Source organism: Mustela nigripes, chromosome 2, assembly GCF_022355385.1.
Source record: "Mustela nigripes isolate SB6536 chromosome 2, MUSNIG.SB6536, whole genome shotgun sequence".
Lineage (NCBI taxonomy): Eukaryota > Metazoa > Chordata > Mammalia > Carnivora > Mustelidae > Mustela > Mustela nigripes.
Genome location: NC_081558.1, coordinates 73,795,154 through 73,814,549, shown reverse-complemented (window position 1 = coordinate 73,814,549; position 19,396 = coordinate 73,795,154). Strand labels below are relative to the sequence as shown.

Genomic DNA, 19,396 nt, shown 5'->3' with positions numbered 1-19,396 from the left:
GGTTTTGTTACCACAACAAGGTAGATTTGTTTAGAAATAAATGGAGTTAAGTCTGCACTTTGCAAAGGAATAGAGATCAAATATATACTCTGGCTCCCATGACTGCTGCTAATAGAGTTTCCCTAATTGTTGCTGATAGTACGGAATTTTTAATTGCATTTCTTCTTAAAAGAAGCCTCACTTTTTCACATAAAACTCACAAAATATGTATTCTTAGAAACTTAAACTGTTGGTTAAAATGGAAATATCGACTATCAGCTAGGTGCTTTTCTTACATGATTCTAAGAACAAGTTCATCAGGCTTCGAGATACCTAGCTGCTTCCCTTGAGTGCTCTTTGCAAAGTAGGAAAAAGAACCTCTCTGGATCATCCCAGACTACTTGCTGTGCACCTTGCAGCATCCTGGAGGGCATTTTGTGAGTTTGAATAAAAGCCACTTGCTCAGAGCAAATGCAGCCCTACCCAGAGGACACAGTTTGGGGATCAGACTTTGGGTGGCAATTTAGCCTCCACAGACTTTCTCAGCCATGCATCTTGTGCAGTGATCAACCCTGTACAACCTCAGCAACGCTGAGGCTTCTTTACTTAATTAAGCGATGGGGCGTCAGAGGAACCTGCAGAGCACTGAGATAAGTGGGCTTCACCGAAATTGACCTATAGCGTGCCTGGGTAGCTCAGCCTTGGATCAGGTCATGATCCCAGGGTACTGGGATCCAGTCCCAGGTCAGGCTCCTTGCTCAGTGGGGAGCCTGCTTCTCTCTCTGCCTACAGCTCTCCCTGCTTATGTGTGTTTTCTCTCATTCTCTGACAAATAAATAAAATCTTTAAAAATTAAAAAGTTGACCCATAGGGACGCCTGGGCGACTCAGCTGGTTAAGCGGCTGCCTTCGGCTCAGGTCATGATCCCAGCGTCCTGGGATCAGGTCCTACATCGGGCTCCTTGCTCAGCAGGAAGAAGCCTGCTTCTTCCTCTGCCTCTGCCTGCCACTCTGTCTGCCTGTGCTCGCTCTCTCTGACCAAAAAAAAAAAAAAAAAAAAAAAAAAAAAGTTAAAACGAAAAAAAGGTTGACCCATAGATAGTATAGATAGTTTCAAAAATCATTTTTATAGCACATCCCTGAAGTTATTTAACAAAATTCAAGTCTGTGGTGGCTTAAGTATAAGAGGACTTTGTCTAGTTAAACACCTATTGTGTACATACTGTCTACCAGATTTCTGGAGAGTAAAAAGTTGTAGAATATAGGGCTTGTTCTCAAGAATTAAAAATCTTGATGAGATGAGTGAATAAGGAAGAAGAGGGAATGAGAGAAAGTGAACAAAACCCACTGCCCCTTAACTGTCTTACTATTTTAATGGCCCAGATAAGGCTTCTGTGAACATACTTGGTGAATAACATGGGAAGACACACAACCATTGCTGTGTCTTGGGTAATACAGGGACGGGCACATTTGCTGAGCGAGTTCGTGATGTATCCCACAGGAGTTTTGAAGGGACTACATTACTCAAAGAATTTCTGGGCTACCTACAACATAAACCAGACGTTGAAAAATGGGTTCTGCGCACAAAGGGAGTATTGCTTGTCTGCCTGTATTTGTCAAATTTGCTGCTTTATATTGAAAGATATTCTTGATCTGTTAGCCTTGATATTTAATGTGAGCAAATTCTCTGGCTTAAATATATATTTGTCTGAAAATGACAGGACTTAAAACTAGTACAATTTTATAGATATTGAAAGGGCTTGGTATCTTTTAAAGAGACCTCACTGGAAAAGAGCACATGAGGTGATTTCACAGTTGCTTTGATGTAACAAACACTCAACTCAATTGTTTCCACAGACCATAAACAAGACTGAAGAATGTTCGTTGGAAACATTGCCTTGAACGAAGAAACTTCATTGAACAGGAAGTTGGCTTCCAGTTTGCACAGGCGTCGATGGAATGCTTTCTTGCTTTCTTTCTTTCTTTCTTTTTTTTTTTTATTTTCTACTTTACCCAGTGAAAACAAAGTGTTTTTATGTGCCGTGCAAATGGTTCCTTCATGTGGTCTGAAAGTTTATTTTTGCCATCTTTTTTTTTTTTTTAAAGAAAAAAATCCCAGAAGAGGAAACAAACAAAAACCAACAACAAAACAAAACACAGAAGGCTGACATTTTATCTGGAAGACCATTTGAATTCAGAATTTACCAGAAGATGTAGACAGATTTTTGTTTTTTTAAAACAGAAAATCAGATGTCAAGAGGTGGGCAAAGCAGAAATGGAAACAAATTGTTTTCCTCGGTAATTAAGCTACCTTTTCTTTTCCCCTTTTTGTTTAAATCTAGTGGGTTGGTTTTTTATTTTATTTTTTTCTTAGAAATATTTAGGTAAGGTTTATCTTGAATCTTAATTGCCTTAATTTTAAGGACGTCAAAGGCTCTCAAGGCAAGCTGTCAACGTCTTGTTAAAAAAAAAAAATTCAAGAAAGAATTGAAATATTGTGCCGGCTTTAACTGGTACAGAAGTTTAAGACTATGAGTTTTTAGGGTGAAAAAAAACTGTACAGTTTAAAAGAAAATGTTTTTCTTCATTTGAAGAAAATTTGTTGATAAAAGAAACCATGACAACTGCAAGAATTGGGAAAATGCTGGGACTTTTCATGAACTTTGTCTTAAGTGTTGAATCATTCTAGAAGGCTAAAACATTTTACGGTAAAGTTATTAATGTTGGTTTAAAAACAACTGCATTAGAAATAATGCGTGTTTGGGGGGCAGAATGCAGATTTTTTTTATTTACAAAGCGTGATCGCTAGCAAAAGCATTAGTGCTTTTTATCTGCAGTCTTTTTTATGAGCTTTACAAAGTTTTTAGTCAGCTTTGCTTGTCACATTGCAAAACCTAGCTTAAGAGCATTAAAAAAAAAACTTAAGTAGATAGGAGCTTATGGTCAAAAAGTGCAAAAAAACATAAAAAAAAAAAACAAAAAAAGCAATAGATAGAGAAATTGTTGACAATTTCTGTAGTCTTTCCTAGTTGTGATCAAATTCAGCCTATGGATGGCCTATTTTATACCAAAGATGAAGTGGCACCCTATTGCAGTCCAGAAGATAGAGGTTGTTTTCCATTTCTTCTCTTTTCTTTTCTTTTTAAGAATTTTATTTGACCTACATGGCCGGACCAGTTCTTACTTTGTTGTTTGTTTAAACTACCTTCCACTGGTGTTTTATATACTGCAAAACAGAACACAACAAAAGGTGTTTTGTTTTTGTTTTTGTTCCTGTTTCTGTTTATGTTTATTTGTTAACATGCATTTGTTGGTTCTAGTAGAAAAGCTTGCACTTGCTGTGTTCAGCAGTTTCTGCTGGAAGAGTTCTGGATACCAACTGACAGAGCCAAATGGCTTTTTATTCAATCTGTGAGCTTTTCTGGTTCCTTACTAGCTCTCTTGAATGGTGACACCTGTGTGAATGGCCACTGATACGTGGAGACCCTTGTTTAGGTTGAAATTCCTTTCTGTGAACTTTGAACTAAAGGTCCTTCCCGGAACTGGTCTGAAAGGTCACCTGTCAAAAAACAAAACAAAACAAAACAAAAAACAGCTTAGTGATATTCTGTTAAGTGATGAGTGGTCTCCTGAAAAGGTCTCATTGTATTTGTAACAATAGTCTTCCTTTTCAATTCAATGCCTTTAGGTTTTGTCTTCTCACCTCAGTCTTTGTTTATCTACCATGAATAGTCACCTTGATTCTGCAAGTGGGGAGGGGCTATCTTCTTCTTGCCTCCTGTCATTGCATTTTCATACCCTGGTGTTGTCAGAAGAAGGACAAAAATAGACCTTTTTGTTTCTGTTTAATTCTCTGAGACATAGGACCAATCAGATTGAGGATTCTGTTAGTGGAGTTAAGGTAAGCTTTTAAAATGCTAGTTGACAATCAAGAAATTGTATGATTTATATTGATAAGAACCAAAAGTATTAGGTTTGCTCAATCTTTAAAGCCAAAGGAGATATATTTGCATTGAGAGAATGATGCAAAACTGTCTAAAATGAATTAGATTGACTTAACAAACATCTCTGCATATTTGACTCATGGAATCCATGTTCAAACTGTATAGTTTTACCTGAAATTAAGACTGATGAAGTTTGTTAGTTGAACCATGCACCAGAGTTGCTTTCTGAAGGGGTCATTAGAAGCAGAGAGGGGAAAGTCTTTGCACAAACGAAGTCCAGGGAAATTGTCTTAGTCCAGAGGGAAGAGGGAAATGCGTGAAGTGCACTGTTAAAGAAAACAGGGTAGGCTTTTAAAAACTACAAAAAAACAAAAAACAAAAAAAACAACCACCTTAAAAGGCAAATCACATTCCCATTAGGTCAATATCAGTAATGAGTCTGTTCTGAAATTGTTAGTATTCAGCTATTTGTGACCTGTTAACAGAAACGGGCCCAGTTCTTTTATTTGAAACCCCATGAATTGGAAACTCAAATCCAGAAAGTGGCTCCCTATCTTTGCGGTCAAATCAGAGGCATGAATGGATCCAAGAAAATGTAGCATGTGCTGCTACAGAGAAATTCCATCTGGTGACACCCATCCTTAATGCTTTTCCATGCTCTCAAGAGAATCCTAGATGTGTGCTTTCTTCTGTTCTGTCCTTCAAGCTTCTCATGTATTTCAAGGGTGGCACTTAAGTTTTATCTTTGCAAAGCAGGCCCCTGAGTTGCAGGGGGTATAAGGAATATGTATAGGAACTGTGCTTTTTGTTTCTCTTTTTCAGTCTCTGAACTCTTTGTATAAATAAGGATTATCCTGGGCATAATTCATTTGACTATGAAACCAACATGCTTACTTTTGTTTCTGTAAAACACACACACACACACACACACACACACACACACACACAAAAAACCAATGTGATACAAAGAAAGTCTCATTTACGCAATCAACAATGAGGCTAAGAGGTAGCTACCATGTGGCTGATGAATGTGCCTAGGTAACTTCCTGTTTCTATTCAAAACTACTGCTTTATTTATACATTCAGAAACATTTTTTTCAACTATGAAATTTCAATGATCTCAATTTTTTTAAGCCACTTCAGGCACAAGGAAATTACCTGTCATTTTATGTGTCCATGTGCGTTTTGTGTTTGAATTTTTTTATATCATGCCATTCTAGAATATATCTTATTTCAAACCAAAAAAAAAAAAAAAGGAAAAATGAAAAATGGCACATGTTCAAATTTGCATCTGTCATCTTACCTAATGACTGTTTTTAAGAGTCAAGTCTGGGGGAATAAAAAAAAGCATGAACAGGTAAGCAGCATTACATTGTATGAAGACTAAAACAAACCAAAATATGTGTTCAATATATACAGACATCAGAATCTTGATTTAATCGGCAACTGATATTATGGTGATTCTAATCCTATTTAGGACACTTTTTTATTTTTAAATGTAAGTATTCTGGTTCATCAGATTTCCAAACATTTATTCAGATATTTCCATTTTTTCCTTTTGACTTTAATTGCCAGGGCTTCTAAACATCAGGAAACAAACCAAAGCCACAATCCAAGTGGGATAAATGTTATCTTGCTCAAACTCTAGTTACATGGTTAGTGGAGGAGCGGGTTTTCTTGTAACAACAATAAGGTTTTGTCAGGGAGACAAGTTATGCATAGTTTACTCAATGCTTGGCCATGTGTTCTGAAGTTATCTTGGACCCTAGTTAAACTAAAGACAATGCTAGCAGGTGCCAGTGACTGTTTGTTCTTGAAGACGGGCACGCCTTGATAGTTGCAGGTGACATAATATTCTTAAAAATAACAAAAACAAAAAATCCTGTACCTGTCTTCAGTTTGGCTGTTTTCTTGGTAAATTTCAATCATTCAGATGTTGTCTCCATGCTTCACTTGAATCAATTCTTCCTGTGACTTTAACAGACCTGCCACATTTGACAGCATGTAAGACTCACTTCCACCCATTCTAGTGAAAAACTACATGGTATTAAAAGCACTCATATTAGAGATGGAAGGCTGAGAGCAGAAAAAGGCTGGATGAAGCAGCAAGGTCACTGTCCCTGCAGAATACATCAACCCCTTGCAAAACTGTGCGGAAATCATTTCAATTCATGTGTGACAAAAAATAGAGTAGCTTTTTTATTTCCTAAAAAAAAATTATTTGAATATTTGGGAATTCTATGTATCTTTTACGGGGACCTAAAGTCCCCATTAATGAAGAGTGAGATTTGATTTGAATAGCACTTTTGCGGTCTTCTTCATGATTCCGAAGTTTCAATGGACTGTCTAGACAGATTATAATGTTAGTAGGAAACTAAAAATACATTTGACAATTCAGTCTCATTCTTAATTTGCGTGTGCGAACCACTGCAGATGAGCTGATAAGCAGAGAGAAATTTTTAAGTGGGTTTCAGTGATAAATGCTTTTAGATGATATAAAATCAAACGAAGGGGAATATTTATGTATGTGTATAAACAACATTCAGAACATTTGAGGAATCACACCTCCTAATAAAGTTTAAACATGTCATAGAGCCTTGATCTACATTATCTTGTGCACAGTAGGAAGTGAAGGATGAGACTTTGTTTTTTTGTGTTATTGTGCCTGGCATCCTTCAAATTTTTGAGCTCACCAAGACAGACAGCATCTCCCTCCAATCTGAGGGACTGATGGAATTTAAACAGGCTCATTGATTCTGTACACTATTCCTTTCCTGTGACAGAGTGATAATGGGATTTCATTAATGAATCAATTTGTTACAAATGACATCCACCGTGGCACTGGGAGACAGTTGAGTCTAACTCAAATTCAACACTTCTTACCCAATATTCTTAAATATGAAATCGGTCCCTTCATCTAAGTGCTCTCGGTCTTGGCTGTCCTTTGTGGACTATACTAAGTTCAAGAAAGTACAAAGCTAAATACAAGATCTCTGAGTGACCCCAAAGATCTCTTCCCATGTGGGACAGGTGAGATTGGTTTCTTTTCTCTTTCGTTTTATACCCCAATACATATGCTCCTTGTGATACGAAAAAATGTTGGATAACTTCTGCTCCCCTGGAAAGGAAAATAATATTTTAAGAAATGCTTCTTCTGTTCAGGAAGCTTTAAAGCTAGAGCAGAGGTGAGATCAAGCTTGGAGTCTGCAGGAATAACCTCTAGGCCTCGGAATCACACTTACCTTCCATTTTATTCACTCCACGTTCGTAACTTCCCCAGTGACTGAGTCTTGCAGAAATACAATCACTCTCAATTTTTGAAGGGCTAACTATCTACTTGGTAGATTTGTTTTGTTTTCTTTTTTCAACTTAATAGTCTTGGGCTCTATTTCCTTGTATTAGCAGTTCACCCTGGGGGTGGAAAAGAAACATTTGGAAATCAAATTCAAATCAGTCTTTTTCTTTGTTAAGTCTTAATTTAGCGAAGGAGTTTAAATTCATTGTTAAAACAGTCAGTGCTTTTTATACCACGGATTTTTATTATCCATAATATTCCTTTCCCATCTACTGCAAATAATTGAGAGTTGGCTGTATTCTTGCAAATACAAAGGGAAAAAAACCCAAAAAACAAAAAACTGTAACGAAGTATTTGGCTTCCCTCAAAAGAAAGCTGTTTTGGTTTTGTTCACTATTGAAATTTTAACCAGAAGAAAAGGTCAACTCAAAATTGAGTTATGAGAATATAATAACATCTTGTGGTTAAATATACACTCTTACCCCTATCTTAAATCTTTGGCCAAAAAAAAGCATCGTTTTATTATTATTATTATTTTTATTTTGCATCACAGTAATAAGGGTGAATGACCTTGACACTCCAGTGGATTTTTTCTGATCCTTTCAAATTTAAGTAGTGTCTAAAGTGTAACTTTAGTGTTATGCTTTGTATTTTAAACCCTCTGGTCTTAGATTCTTAAGAAAGATGCTCTGTCCTCCTCCCCAAAATATGTCATTTCCTCATATATGAAAAAAATGAGTTATGTCATACTTTTCAGGAACTATAAAAACTATTTCAAAGAGACACTTGAAAAAGTTTTCTCCATTCTGGAAATAAATGTTTCCATTTATATAAAAAGAAGATGCTTATAATTGGAATCTTAAATTTCAAAAAATAAATGTAAAAGTGTACTTGCTATGAAATACCCAGTTTCTTTAAAAAAAAAAAAAAAGGGACACAGCTTCTTTTAAAACCCTTGTTTTGGGCCATATTTGACTTCATGGAACTTCTGAAACATCATTCAAATTCAAACTTTACTTCTGAGCATTTTGTACTGCTGTCCCTGTCATGGAAAGTTCTGTAACTCTATGGTGTTTCCGGTTTTATTTTGAATTTTTTCATCTGTACCACAGTCAAGTTAGCTACCATTTCCCCCATTCCTTGGGCTTTCTGTAGATCAGTGGATGTTAGGTTTAAACTTCTGTTTTCTTTGATGAAGCTTTCAATAAAAAATGAAAATAAAATCAATCAAGTAGGTGGCATTGTGTTTTCCTTCACTGCTCCAGAGATGGGTTGAGGGAGGGACTGGTGGGAGGGAGCAGTGTCTCTATTTAATCAGGTATGCTGCTGGCTTCCTGCAGATTGCTTCAAACAAAAAAAAAAAAAAAAAAAAGAAAGAAAGAAAAAGAAGAAAGAGAACCATACCATCCATGGTAACAAAAACTAGGAGAGGAGGGTGCATTCTATTCATGCAAGCTGGCGGGGGGGGGGGGGGGGGGGGGGGGGGGGGGGGCTTTAAGTCTTCCTAATGTCACACATGCTTCCTACTCTTTATGCTTCAGGGATAGTCCAGTTCCTATTCCAAACATACTTAACATCTACCAATACTGAATACATCTTTTTTAAAGACCAGGAGATAGAGAGTTATACACAAAAAAATTCTTTGACACTTCGACCCTGCAAGGATTAAAGTCCAGGTCAACCAAAATCAGAAGTGTTCCTTTTTCAAGCTATGGAGGACTGTGGTAAGCAAACAGCAGAAACTCTATTTCTCTGGTACAGGATCATCTAAGCCCACTGGGAGCTCCTATTCTAGGGCCACAAATATTCTCTACCCAAATAACACATATTTGCTGTTTTTGTCAATATTTAATTCTACTATAGGAGATGAGAAAGCAAAGGAGATAAATGAAATTCATGCAGCGTGTTAAACACAGCAAAGAAAGTAAACTCTAAGACAAAATAAGTGGAGCATGGGAGTCTGAACAAAAATAGAAATGGAAGATGAAGAAAATACTACATATTTACGATGCACTAAATATACACGAGACACCATGTATTCATGATTTGCAAAATATACATAAGAAACATGAGGCAGGCAGTATTTTTGAGGTCTCAATTTGGTCACCCCCTGGCACCCTTATCGGGCTGATCAGTGAATTTCCATTACCTGCCCTTGCTTCTCTCAGAAGGAGCATGTTCCACTCGCTCCTTATTTCTGTGGCCTGTCTTGCTCACATTTTAGCTCTGATCTCGGTAACATAGTTGGTGGGAGAAGGATGATGTGGCGGAGGGAGAGGCAGGAAGATGAACACTGCAGAGCTTTCAGCTGTGTGGTCCTTCTATTTCTCTTGAACACTACCCTGAATGAGTTGACCTACCCCATGGCTTTCACCTCGCTTCCTGCCATGAGTTTTTAATAGATTACTAAGTCCTTGCTTTCAACATCTTTATTTGACCTGTGAACCCCTCTGTTTCATGACCCCTAGTATAACATGCATGATAACATACAGGAAGGGTACTATTGTAACAAGGTCATTTCCTACGTGCCATCTTCCTGCTTTATACTATAAGCAACCAAGAGAGGATATGGAAAAAGCTATCAACCAGTGTCAGGCTCTGAGAATGTATCACATGCAACCCTTTCCCCCGTATGAGTAGCAGTTCGCGTTGTCCTTCTTGGCAGAAGAAGCAGGAAGAGAAACCTAGAAAAATGAATTACCGGAGAGTGTGAGAAAATAAGAACGGGATGACGACCTTGCATTTCACTCACATCCCATCAGAGTTCTTTTTGGAGCAATCGCTCTTTTTTGCTGTTCGCTTGTTTTTCAGGAATTACAGACTTTTAAGAAGGTAATACCAGTACCACTACTTGTATGCACAACATTTTCCCTTCAAATCACAGGACGCTTGGGAACTGCCTGAAACAAATTCCTAGGTTGCTGCTGAAGAAGAATTATGCCTCTGGTTTCGAGGCATAAAGATAAGAGGAAAAAGACCAGAGAGGGAAGAAACAAGCTACCTTTATAATGGTGTTCCTTGTATATAAAATAACCATGTTTTCTTGCCCTCATATCTGTGTGTTGTTTTTTTTTTACTGCCTTGTAATTTATTCTCTCTGAGAAGAAATGAGTGTTCCTCCAACTCTTAACAGTCCCAGAAAAATTCACAATCGGTAACACTTTTATTTATTTTATTTATTTATTTTTAAAGATTTTATTTATTTATTTGACAGACAGAGATCACAAGCAGGCTGAGAGGCAGGCAGAGAGAGAGGAGGAAGCAGGCTCCCCGCTGAGCAGAGAGCCCGATGCGGGGCTCGATTCCAGGACCCTGGAATCATAACATGAGCCAAAGGCAGAGGCTTTAACCCACTGAGCCACCCAGGCGCCCCAACACTTCTATTTTTAAAGGGATACTGAGAAAGGTTAACTCTTCGCTGCTTTCCGAAGTTAGTTAAGTGAAAAGTAATACAACTCAAACATAATCTCAGAAGATTTGGTTTCTTTGGAATTTTGGTAAATGACTGTCATTTACAATAATGACGAAAAAGTCTCCCTTGCATCAAAGGCTATCTTTTCATTTAAATACTGAACGATGGAGGGAGTAGCTTACTGTCAGGAGCCTCCCATCCTGCCCTTAGGAGGGTGCAGGTTACTATCCTGACAAAGCGGTCAGCAGGTGGCGCTGTGGAACCAGCCTGTAGAGAAATCCAAACCCACATCCCAGAGTGCATTCCTCAACAGAACTCGTGATACAAGGTTCGGCTCTAAGAGCAAGAGTCGCCACCACTGAGCCTTCACCATGTGCCAGGCGCGCCACAAACTTGATGCCATACAACCCTCATAAGACTACTCTGAGATAGGTGCTATCACTGCCTCCATTTTCCAGATGAGGTTTGGAAAGGTGTCCCACCATCTCCATTTTCCAGGTGAGGCTTGGCAAGTTAGAGAGCTAACCATGAACCTGTGTCCAGGAAGCCCTAGAGTGTCTTTTTAAAAAGAGATCCGGGGTCACCTGGGTGGCCCGGTCAGTTGAACGTGGGACTCTTGATTTCGGCTCAGGTCATGATCTCACAGTCATGGGAATAAACCCCGCATGGGGCTCTGCCCTCAGCCCTGAGTCCGCATGAGATCTCTCTACCTCACCCTCTCCACCCCTCCCCCACTGCTCATACACTCTCTAAAAGTAAACAAATAATAAATTTAAAAAGAGATCCAAAATCTCAACCCCTGAGTTCTATGGTTTCCTCCTCTGCAATGACTTTGGGAAATGCCAATGTGGGAGATAATTTTGCTATTTTTTTTTTTTTTTTCCGAAGTTTGTCTCACTTGGTGTGGGATTTTTGCTGGTTCTGTAGAGGGCATTCAATGTTCATTCTAATCACTTTGGTCACAGAAACCCAACACAATTCATATTTTCCATCCCACAAATAACTTGCTGTTTCAATCATCTCTGTGATTTGTTCTGGAAAGAAAGCATGTATCTGCCAAATGGATAGGCATAACTTTTTATTGACTCATTCATTTAGCAGTGCTTGGCACACGAACATTCCATAAATATTTTAATGACAAATAGAGTAGACATGGTTCTTGTCTACGAGGATGTCATATTCTAGGAGGCTCTGGTTTATGACAACATTTTAGATCAGGGAATTTTGTGAGCAATATGTTTAACCTTCCTGTGGCTTGATGCAAAGTAGGTAGAAAGCTTCCTAATCTGAACGTAGCCATGTCTTCTCCCATCCACACTGCGTGGCGGGGTCTTCCAACTCCCTTGCTGTTGCCTGTCCCCTAATTTGGCCCCTCAGCAACGTGGCTGGACATTTCACTGTTACCCTTTCCCCAAATCACCTGGGCCATTTAACACTTTTGACATCAAGGAGAGTGGAATCTGCCATCCTGAGCTGTTCATAACTCTAGTCGTGCTGAAGGATTTCTTTTCATTTAGTGCCGGTGGTTCTTGGTCATGCTGCTTGGAAGAATGAAAGGGTAGACCATCAGAAGCGTGATGGGCAGCAAAGCAAAAGCAAAGTTTTTTGAGTAATAGTGCACATCTCCCGAAGGAACAGGGAGGGGACCCAAGAGGGTTGCCCCCAGAGTTTCTGTCTTGGGGTTTTTATGGGTATGTTTATGGCTGTTTCAATTTAACCCTCCCTGAGCCTGTCATCCAATCAGGTTTTTTGTCATCTGCCTACCACGTGGGAAAGGATGGAGAGCTTCTTCCAGGGTGGTGTAAAATCCTTTCAAAGGTGGTTTCCTCTTAGGGTGGGGGCCCCTCGTCCCTGCCTGCCTGCCTTCCAGCTATCCTTCCTTCAGAGCATCTATTATCTACTACCACTGATCTTCTCGCAAGCATGCAGGAATGTGCAGGTGCCATCACATTTTAAACATGAGGGAATCTGGACTTTGAGAAGTTACAAGACTTGGCCTTGTTTTCATGATGTAGATGGGATCCAAGCTCAGAATCTGCCAGATATGAAGCCAAAGATTGGCCTTTTCTGTAGCGCTGGACCCACTGATGTGACTTGAAAGAATACACTATGGATCCAAAATAATTTTTCTACTCTCTGACCTTTGACCAATGTAATTTTATTCTTATAGGTAGGTCACAAAATATTGGAGAAAGTGCTGGACAAGCAGTGAAAAGATCTTGGATCCTCACTTAAGACATACTCTTTGTGAAACATGTTTTCCCCTCTCTCTAAAATTCAACATCTTTATCTGTCAAAATGCATACCTTTCTCTGGGTTTTTCATGTGTTTGTTTTTATTTATTTAACTTGTTAAAGATTTTATTTATTTATTTGAGAGAGAGAGAATGAGAGAGAGAGCTTAAGAGAGGAGAGGTCAGAGGGAGAAGAAGACTCCACCACGCCAAGCAGGGAGCCCGATGTGGGACTTGATGCTGTGACTCCAAGATCATGACCTGAGCCTTTGCTTAACCAACTGAGCCACCCAGGCGCCCCTGTGTGTGTGTTTTTTTTTTTTTTTTTTAGTAGCAACAACAAAATGATTTGTTTGCAGCACAGCCCAGTCATCATCACTTCACAATAGGACAGGAGCAAAGAGTCTTACTGCAGTGTCTGTCAGTCCAACGCGGAGCTCCATGCCTCCCAAGTCAGCAGACCTCTTGCCCTCAGAGACCCATACCCAGACGCAAACTGAACACACGAATAGGCCAGCCACAGGCTGCAAGCTTCCCATCTATAGTGTTCTACCCTGGGTATCCTCAGTAAGGTCATCTCCTAGGCTCTGGGCCACCAGGGAGCTTTCCATTGTGGTGCAGTTAAAATGGGTTTATGTGTCACATAAAACAAGGGATTACTCTGTAGAATCTGTTGTTCTGTAGAAGGTTTAAAATGGCTCCCCCAACTCACACATGTAATCCTGATCAGCAGTAACCACTCTTCCTCTGTTCACCAAAGATGCCGCTGTTCTAAGTGATTACCACCTCAGTTCCATACCCCTTTCTCTGCTGGCCTTACTGAAGGCTCCCGTCCTCACCTAAGAGAGAAACGAACCCACTTACTTTCCTAGGTTCAGAGGCTGAGAGGAAGGGCCCTGCTGGCTTAGGAGAAAAAAAAAAAAAAATTCCTTCCTTCTGTTTCCCTCAAAAGGTTTTTGTGGAGATCTTTGCCAAAAAGTTTTCTGGTCCATTCCCCAAAAGTTTTAGATTTAGAGGACAAAAAGCACAAAGGCAGGCAGCCTTTCCAATTAAGAACTAAGTTTGAGGATACAGGATGTGAGGAAGAGGAGTATAAAATCCCAAGTTGCTTTCTTCATCAGCTCTTCTAGAAAGACTCAGAAGACGGACACTAGGAGGATGCCACCTTCCCCAAGCCTTGGTGGGACAATTCCTAAACTTCTGCTATCATGGATTGGTCACTTTTGACAAAGTCACAGTGAAAGAGACAAGAAAATAGAAAGGGAATCTCTTAAGGAAACTTTTTAAAAAGATTTATTTATATATTTTCTGAGCGAGAAAGAGAGAGCACAAGCAGAAGGGACAGAGGGAGAAGGAGAAAGATCTTAAGCAGACTCCATGCTGAGCACAGAGCCTAATGCTGGGCTCGAGCTCATGACCCTGAGATCATAACCTGAGCTGAAACCAAGAGTTGGATGCTTAACCAACCAGGATCCTGGTACCGCTTTAAAGGAACATCTCACTCAAACGTCAGGGGCTCTGAGTAGGGTCCAAAGGTACTGATGTTTGGTATCAGAGATGTTTTTATAAAGTGAAGAGCTCAGTGGGCTGGGTGGGGGATGTCCCTGGCTGGCATAATTGACTGAGTGTCTGACTCTTGGTTTCAGCTCAGATCCTGATCTCAGGATCATAAGATCGAGCCCCCATTGAGTTCCCCATTGGGCCCCCCATCTAGCCCCACATCAGGTTCCATGCTTGACATGAAATCTGCTTGAGATTCTCTTTCTGTCTCTCTCTGCTTCCACCCTTCTCTCCACTTGCACTGTCTTTCTCTCTCTCAAAATAAATTTAAAAAATAGTTTTTAAAAAATAAAAATAAAGAGCTCATAAATGGGGGGGAGACTTAAGACAAAAATTAAGAATAGAACCCACAGATTGGGTAAAGGATCCCTGCGGTGCTAACGTTGATATTTGTTTCTGCTAAAACCCTCCTCCAGTTTCTCAGGAAACCTGAGTTAGTTATACCAAGCTGTCAGCTGCATATGCAGGACCGAGCAGCCACTTCTCACACTCCTTCTACAAAATATTCCCACTTGCCTCGATCAGAAGGATGCCAATGGGAATATACTTACAAGGGACACAGGGTGGGGCAGGGCGCTGAGGGGTGCTCTTGTCCACCTGATCACTGACACAGTTCTGGACGATGGCACAATTGGGACCATGGAGAGCACAATGTGGCACCTGAGGGTAGGTTCCCTGACAGTAATTTGGGGTATAGAGATGGGGCACAATGATCAAGTGAATGTAGTCCAGCCAGTGGAAGCTGATGTGGAAAGGGTAGGTGGACAGGGGATAGCGTCACATGCTTCATGTTCCAGCAAAGGACTGGAAACCTGAGACATGACACTACCTGCTTGCCAGATCCTCTGAAAGAGGAAAGTCCCTTTCCATGAACTCCCCCCAGCATCTGGGGAAAGTGTGGCCTCCTAGATACTTCTATGAGTGTCTTTCAAATAGACTAATAAGAAGGCAAAGTCCAAGGATGAATGGCCATGCCATTGAAGCTCAAGTCAATCTCACTACGTTTTGGCTGACACAAGAAGTGGAGGGTAGAATTGTAGAACCCAGAACTACTTATTTTTCCACACGTTTTGCCATATGTGTTGTGTGATATCCGTCTCTGTGCAGTTTTGGTGATCAGGGAAGGCTCTGAGGAACCTCTTCATCGAGAAAGAAAGTGTTTGGTTGGGCTTTCCTGGAGCCAGGGTTCCTGCATGGGAACAGAAGTGAAAGTAAGCTAAGTGGGGTTGATGGTGGCAAGCCATGGTGACTCTGACTAGTTGGTATGGTTTACTCTCAGGAAAATTTAGGCTAGTATATGCCAGAGATTTCTGAAACACCTTACTTTGTGGTGGAGGACCTCCCTAGGATCACTACAATGGCCCCATTGTACAGTTCTCCAGGGTACCCATAGCACATTAGCCTCATGCTGGTACAATGCCAGCATGTACCACAGGGGACATCCTAGGACCCGTGCTTCCTCTGCTGTTTGCCAGGGGCCTGTTCTAATAGCTTGCCCAGCCAGGGTAAGGGAGGGACTTCAGCCAGGAGGGCAATAGAGGGCTTCCTCACCTATACCTTTTGGACCCTTTGTTCCATAAAAAGCATCAATCCCCAAAGAAGAAGGTCTCTAAAGATGCTGAGGAGGACCATCTTGAAGAGCGTGGTGGTCAGCCATATGCTCCAGCCCCAGCCCAGAGAATATCACTCTGACCCTTTCCTTCATACAGGTAACCGTATTCTGGTTCCACCACCACGAAGGAAAGGGCAAAGAAGGAAGAAAGGTGAGCAAGCGGGCCTCAAGCCCCTTCTTCTGGGAGGATCTCCTGGGCCAACAGAAGTCTCCTAATTTGGCCTCTTTGCATCAGAACAAACACAAACAGCAGTCAAGACAAGGCTAGCATGCCACTCCTGCTCTACCAGGCTGGAGGTTCAGAGGCTGAGGTCATTCAAGTGGAGGAGCCCATTCCAAGAGCTGGTCCCTTGCTTTACCCACTAGAATTAAAAAAAAAAAAAAAAAAAAAAAAAAAGGCTTTTTGTTTCTTTGTTCTTTATTGTTTTCTCCCATGGGGAAATGGATCTAATGGAATTTTTGGCAGAGGCTTTTGTTTCTGTCCCCCCAGCCAGCACCATGAAGGACAAAAGACACTTTATCGAGATTCTCCTCCATCTTCCCTGGTGGGGTTCCGGGAGGAAAAGCATTTAGAAGATGCAAATCCCATTATATCTGCATCTCCAGGGTAACATCCTCTCACACTAGCCCACATAGTCTTTAGTAACACATTTTGAATGTTTAGCTGAATCTTGTTAGAGGGTTTCTGTGGTGTGCTGGGTTGAACAGTGCCCCAGTCCGTCCCCAAAAAGATACAGTCAAGACCTCTTCCCCCAGAAGTTGTGAATGAGACCTTATTGGGAAGCAGCATCTTTGATGTAATTGAGTTAAAATGATGTCATACTGGGTTAAGGTTCATTCTAAATCCAATATGACTGGTGTCTTTATAAGAAGAAGGGTAATTAGATACAGAGATACACATAGAGGGAAGATAGTCATGTGAGGACAGAAGCAGCAATTGAAAAGACTAAGCTATAAGCCAAGGGATGCTGATGATGCCGGAAGCCAACAGAAGCTGGGAAGAGTCATGGAACAGATTCTTCTGCAGAATCTTAGAGGAGCATGGCTTTACAGTCAGTCACCTTTATTTTAGACTTCCAGCCTCCAGAACCATGAGAAAATAAATTTCTATTGTTTTAAGTCATTGAGTTTGTGGTAATTGGTTATGGCAGCCCTAGAAAATGAAACATTCAGAGTCTGCTCCAAGCAAACAGATGGTCTGGTCCTGGTTTTCCCAGTTGTTACCTGTTCTTGCATATTTTACTTAGTGGGTTGTCCTGTGACCTCAGTTTGCCTGACGGGTTCGATAGGAGTCGTGAATCCTCAAGCTGCCTAACTTTTCCAATGCTGTCAGTGTGGGAGCTTTCTAGCTCTCTACATGTCTGAGCTGAAACTGGAATCCTCAATTATGTTCGTTTTTAATTCCAAAACCTTAAACAAAGTTCCTTAAATGAGACATTGTGCTCTAAGGCTAATTAGTAGCAGACAAGAAGAGAAGACTTTTGGCTTCTCTACGTGGTGATTTCTCTGTTTCTCCACTGTCTTCCCATCTTTCCAAGCTCAAAACAAAACAAAACAAAAAGGAAAAAACAAAAGGGAAGGTGGCACAGGACAATGAACTCCATACTATCATGCTCTCCATCGTCTTACCTGGGTGTTGATGAAGTCTGCCACCTCCTATGGTGGGACTAGTGTGGGAAGACCTGTGCCAGTATTTCTGATGGGAATGGCCCATCTTGAGATAATTTCCCAGCAACTTCCAACTCCTGCACTGGGAGTCATCATGGCAGGGGAAGCCAAGCAAAAACTGGAAGTCTATTGACTACTAAAGGTACTTCCAACCGTAACTGGGGCACACTCTATCCAGCTCTCTATCCTCATCCCTGCTGATAGCCAAGGACTCATACCTAACATTTCAGAAATCTTTTCCCCTCCAAGACTTGACATTTTTAGGCATTCCCTTTTCTGGTATTCAGTCAGATTATTGCAAGAATAAATTTGTCTTATATCGTCTGACCAACTAAAATAAACTTCAGCTTAATCATCTTCACACACAGCCAGCCATTTTCATAAACAAGATGTCTACTACACTTCGAACTAGGAAATGGACCTGAAAACATGGAGTAATGAAAACAGGCTGTTGTCTAGGGCTTGAGAAGGCCCCAAAGTCCCTCTCCTCCACAGCAGCAGGGGCAGTTGAAAGCAAAGGCGTTCAGGTTACATGAACTGTCTTTGCACCTCTGAGCTCCATGATGAAGTTTTCAAAACCTGGCTTTTCTCATATGTAAGATGAGTAAAATAATAGTCCCCATCTCATATGGGTTTCACGAAGGTTAAATGAATTAATAGACAGAAAGCATTTAAAAATATGACTGATCTGTGGTAAGTACTCAGCAAGCCTTGGACACTGCTGTTTTATTGATGCTTGGCTGTAGATATACGTTACTCACTTAAAAATCCGTCTGCGGCAGTCCTGAGTTCTGTTCCCTCAGGTCCTCACACCTGGTCCTGTGTTGGACCTTGGTCTACGAGGGCTGCTGGCTTACCTACTGCCACCCGTGGCTGTAACACCGTGTCTTCTCTGTTGATACTTCCTGCTGTCTCCTTTAGGGAGTTGGACCCAGTCTCAGCAGCTATAAACACGTCTGCTTTTTGAATGAGTTTCCTATTTGCTTCCTTTTACTTCTGCCTGTGTTTAGTTATTTCATAAAACTCCTATTTATATTTTCTCTGGTTTGTTGGCTTTCTGTCTTTGCATCTTTGGCACTCTCAATTTGGAATTTTCTTTATTCATTTAAAATTTTTTTCCCTGTTTTCAGATTGTTTGTAATTATTATAGAGAATTCAGAAAATGCAAACAGACTTATGGCAGAAAATAAATACCTACCATGTATTTCACAGCAGAGAAATTTATTTCCTCTGACTCTTTACTCTTTTATATGCAATTTAAAAAATACGAATTTAAGATTATACCAGACAGTTCTGTATAATTTCTTTCATTTATATTGTGAGCACTCTCACTGTATTATTTTCAATTGCACCATTTTAAACATTGAATTAAATTTCCTTTAATAATCATACTATAATTCACCCATGGTTTTCATTAATAAAACCAGAAAAATATGATAAACCATGGTATTGAACAACGATGAGCAATTTACTTTTGAGAAGCTGAATTTTAAACTCTGTAGGTAAAAAAAAAAAAAAGTCAGCTTACCTTAGCAATACCCAGAACATTGCCTCTTGTTATTTACTTTAAGCTGCTTATATTTATTGGTCATTGCACTCAGACTCCGGTTGAAGATTTCAGGCCCCAAAAGGAAAAAATAGAACTTGAAATGGTGTATGGTGAGCCATACTTATTTTTTCTTTCTTTCTTTCTT

At 40.3% G+C, this 19,396-nt stretch overlaps 1 protein-coding gene across 4 annotated transcripts in view; it reads left to right on the top strand.

Annotated features, from left to right (window-relative positions):
• Window positions 1–8,444, top strand: part of RBMS3 (RNA binding motif single stranded interacting protein 3) — a 713,870-nt gene extending 705,426 nt beyond the window's left edge. For all 4 annotated transcript variants that reach the window (XM_059390794.1, XM_059390798.1, XM_059390793.1 and 1 more), the window contains one exon: window positions 1,836–8,444. In XM_059390794.1, the coding sequence (XP_059246777.1) occupies window positions 1,836–1,842 (7 nt within the window). In that variant the 3' untranslated portion in view covers window positions 1,843–8,444. The remainder of the gene's footprint in view (window positions 1–1,835) is intronic.
• The last annotated feature ends 10,952 nt before the right edge of the window (window positions 8,445–19,396 follow it).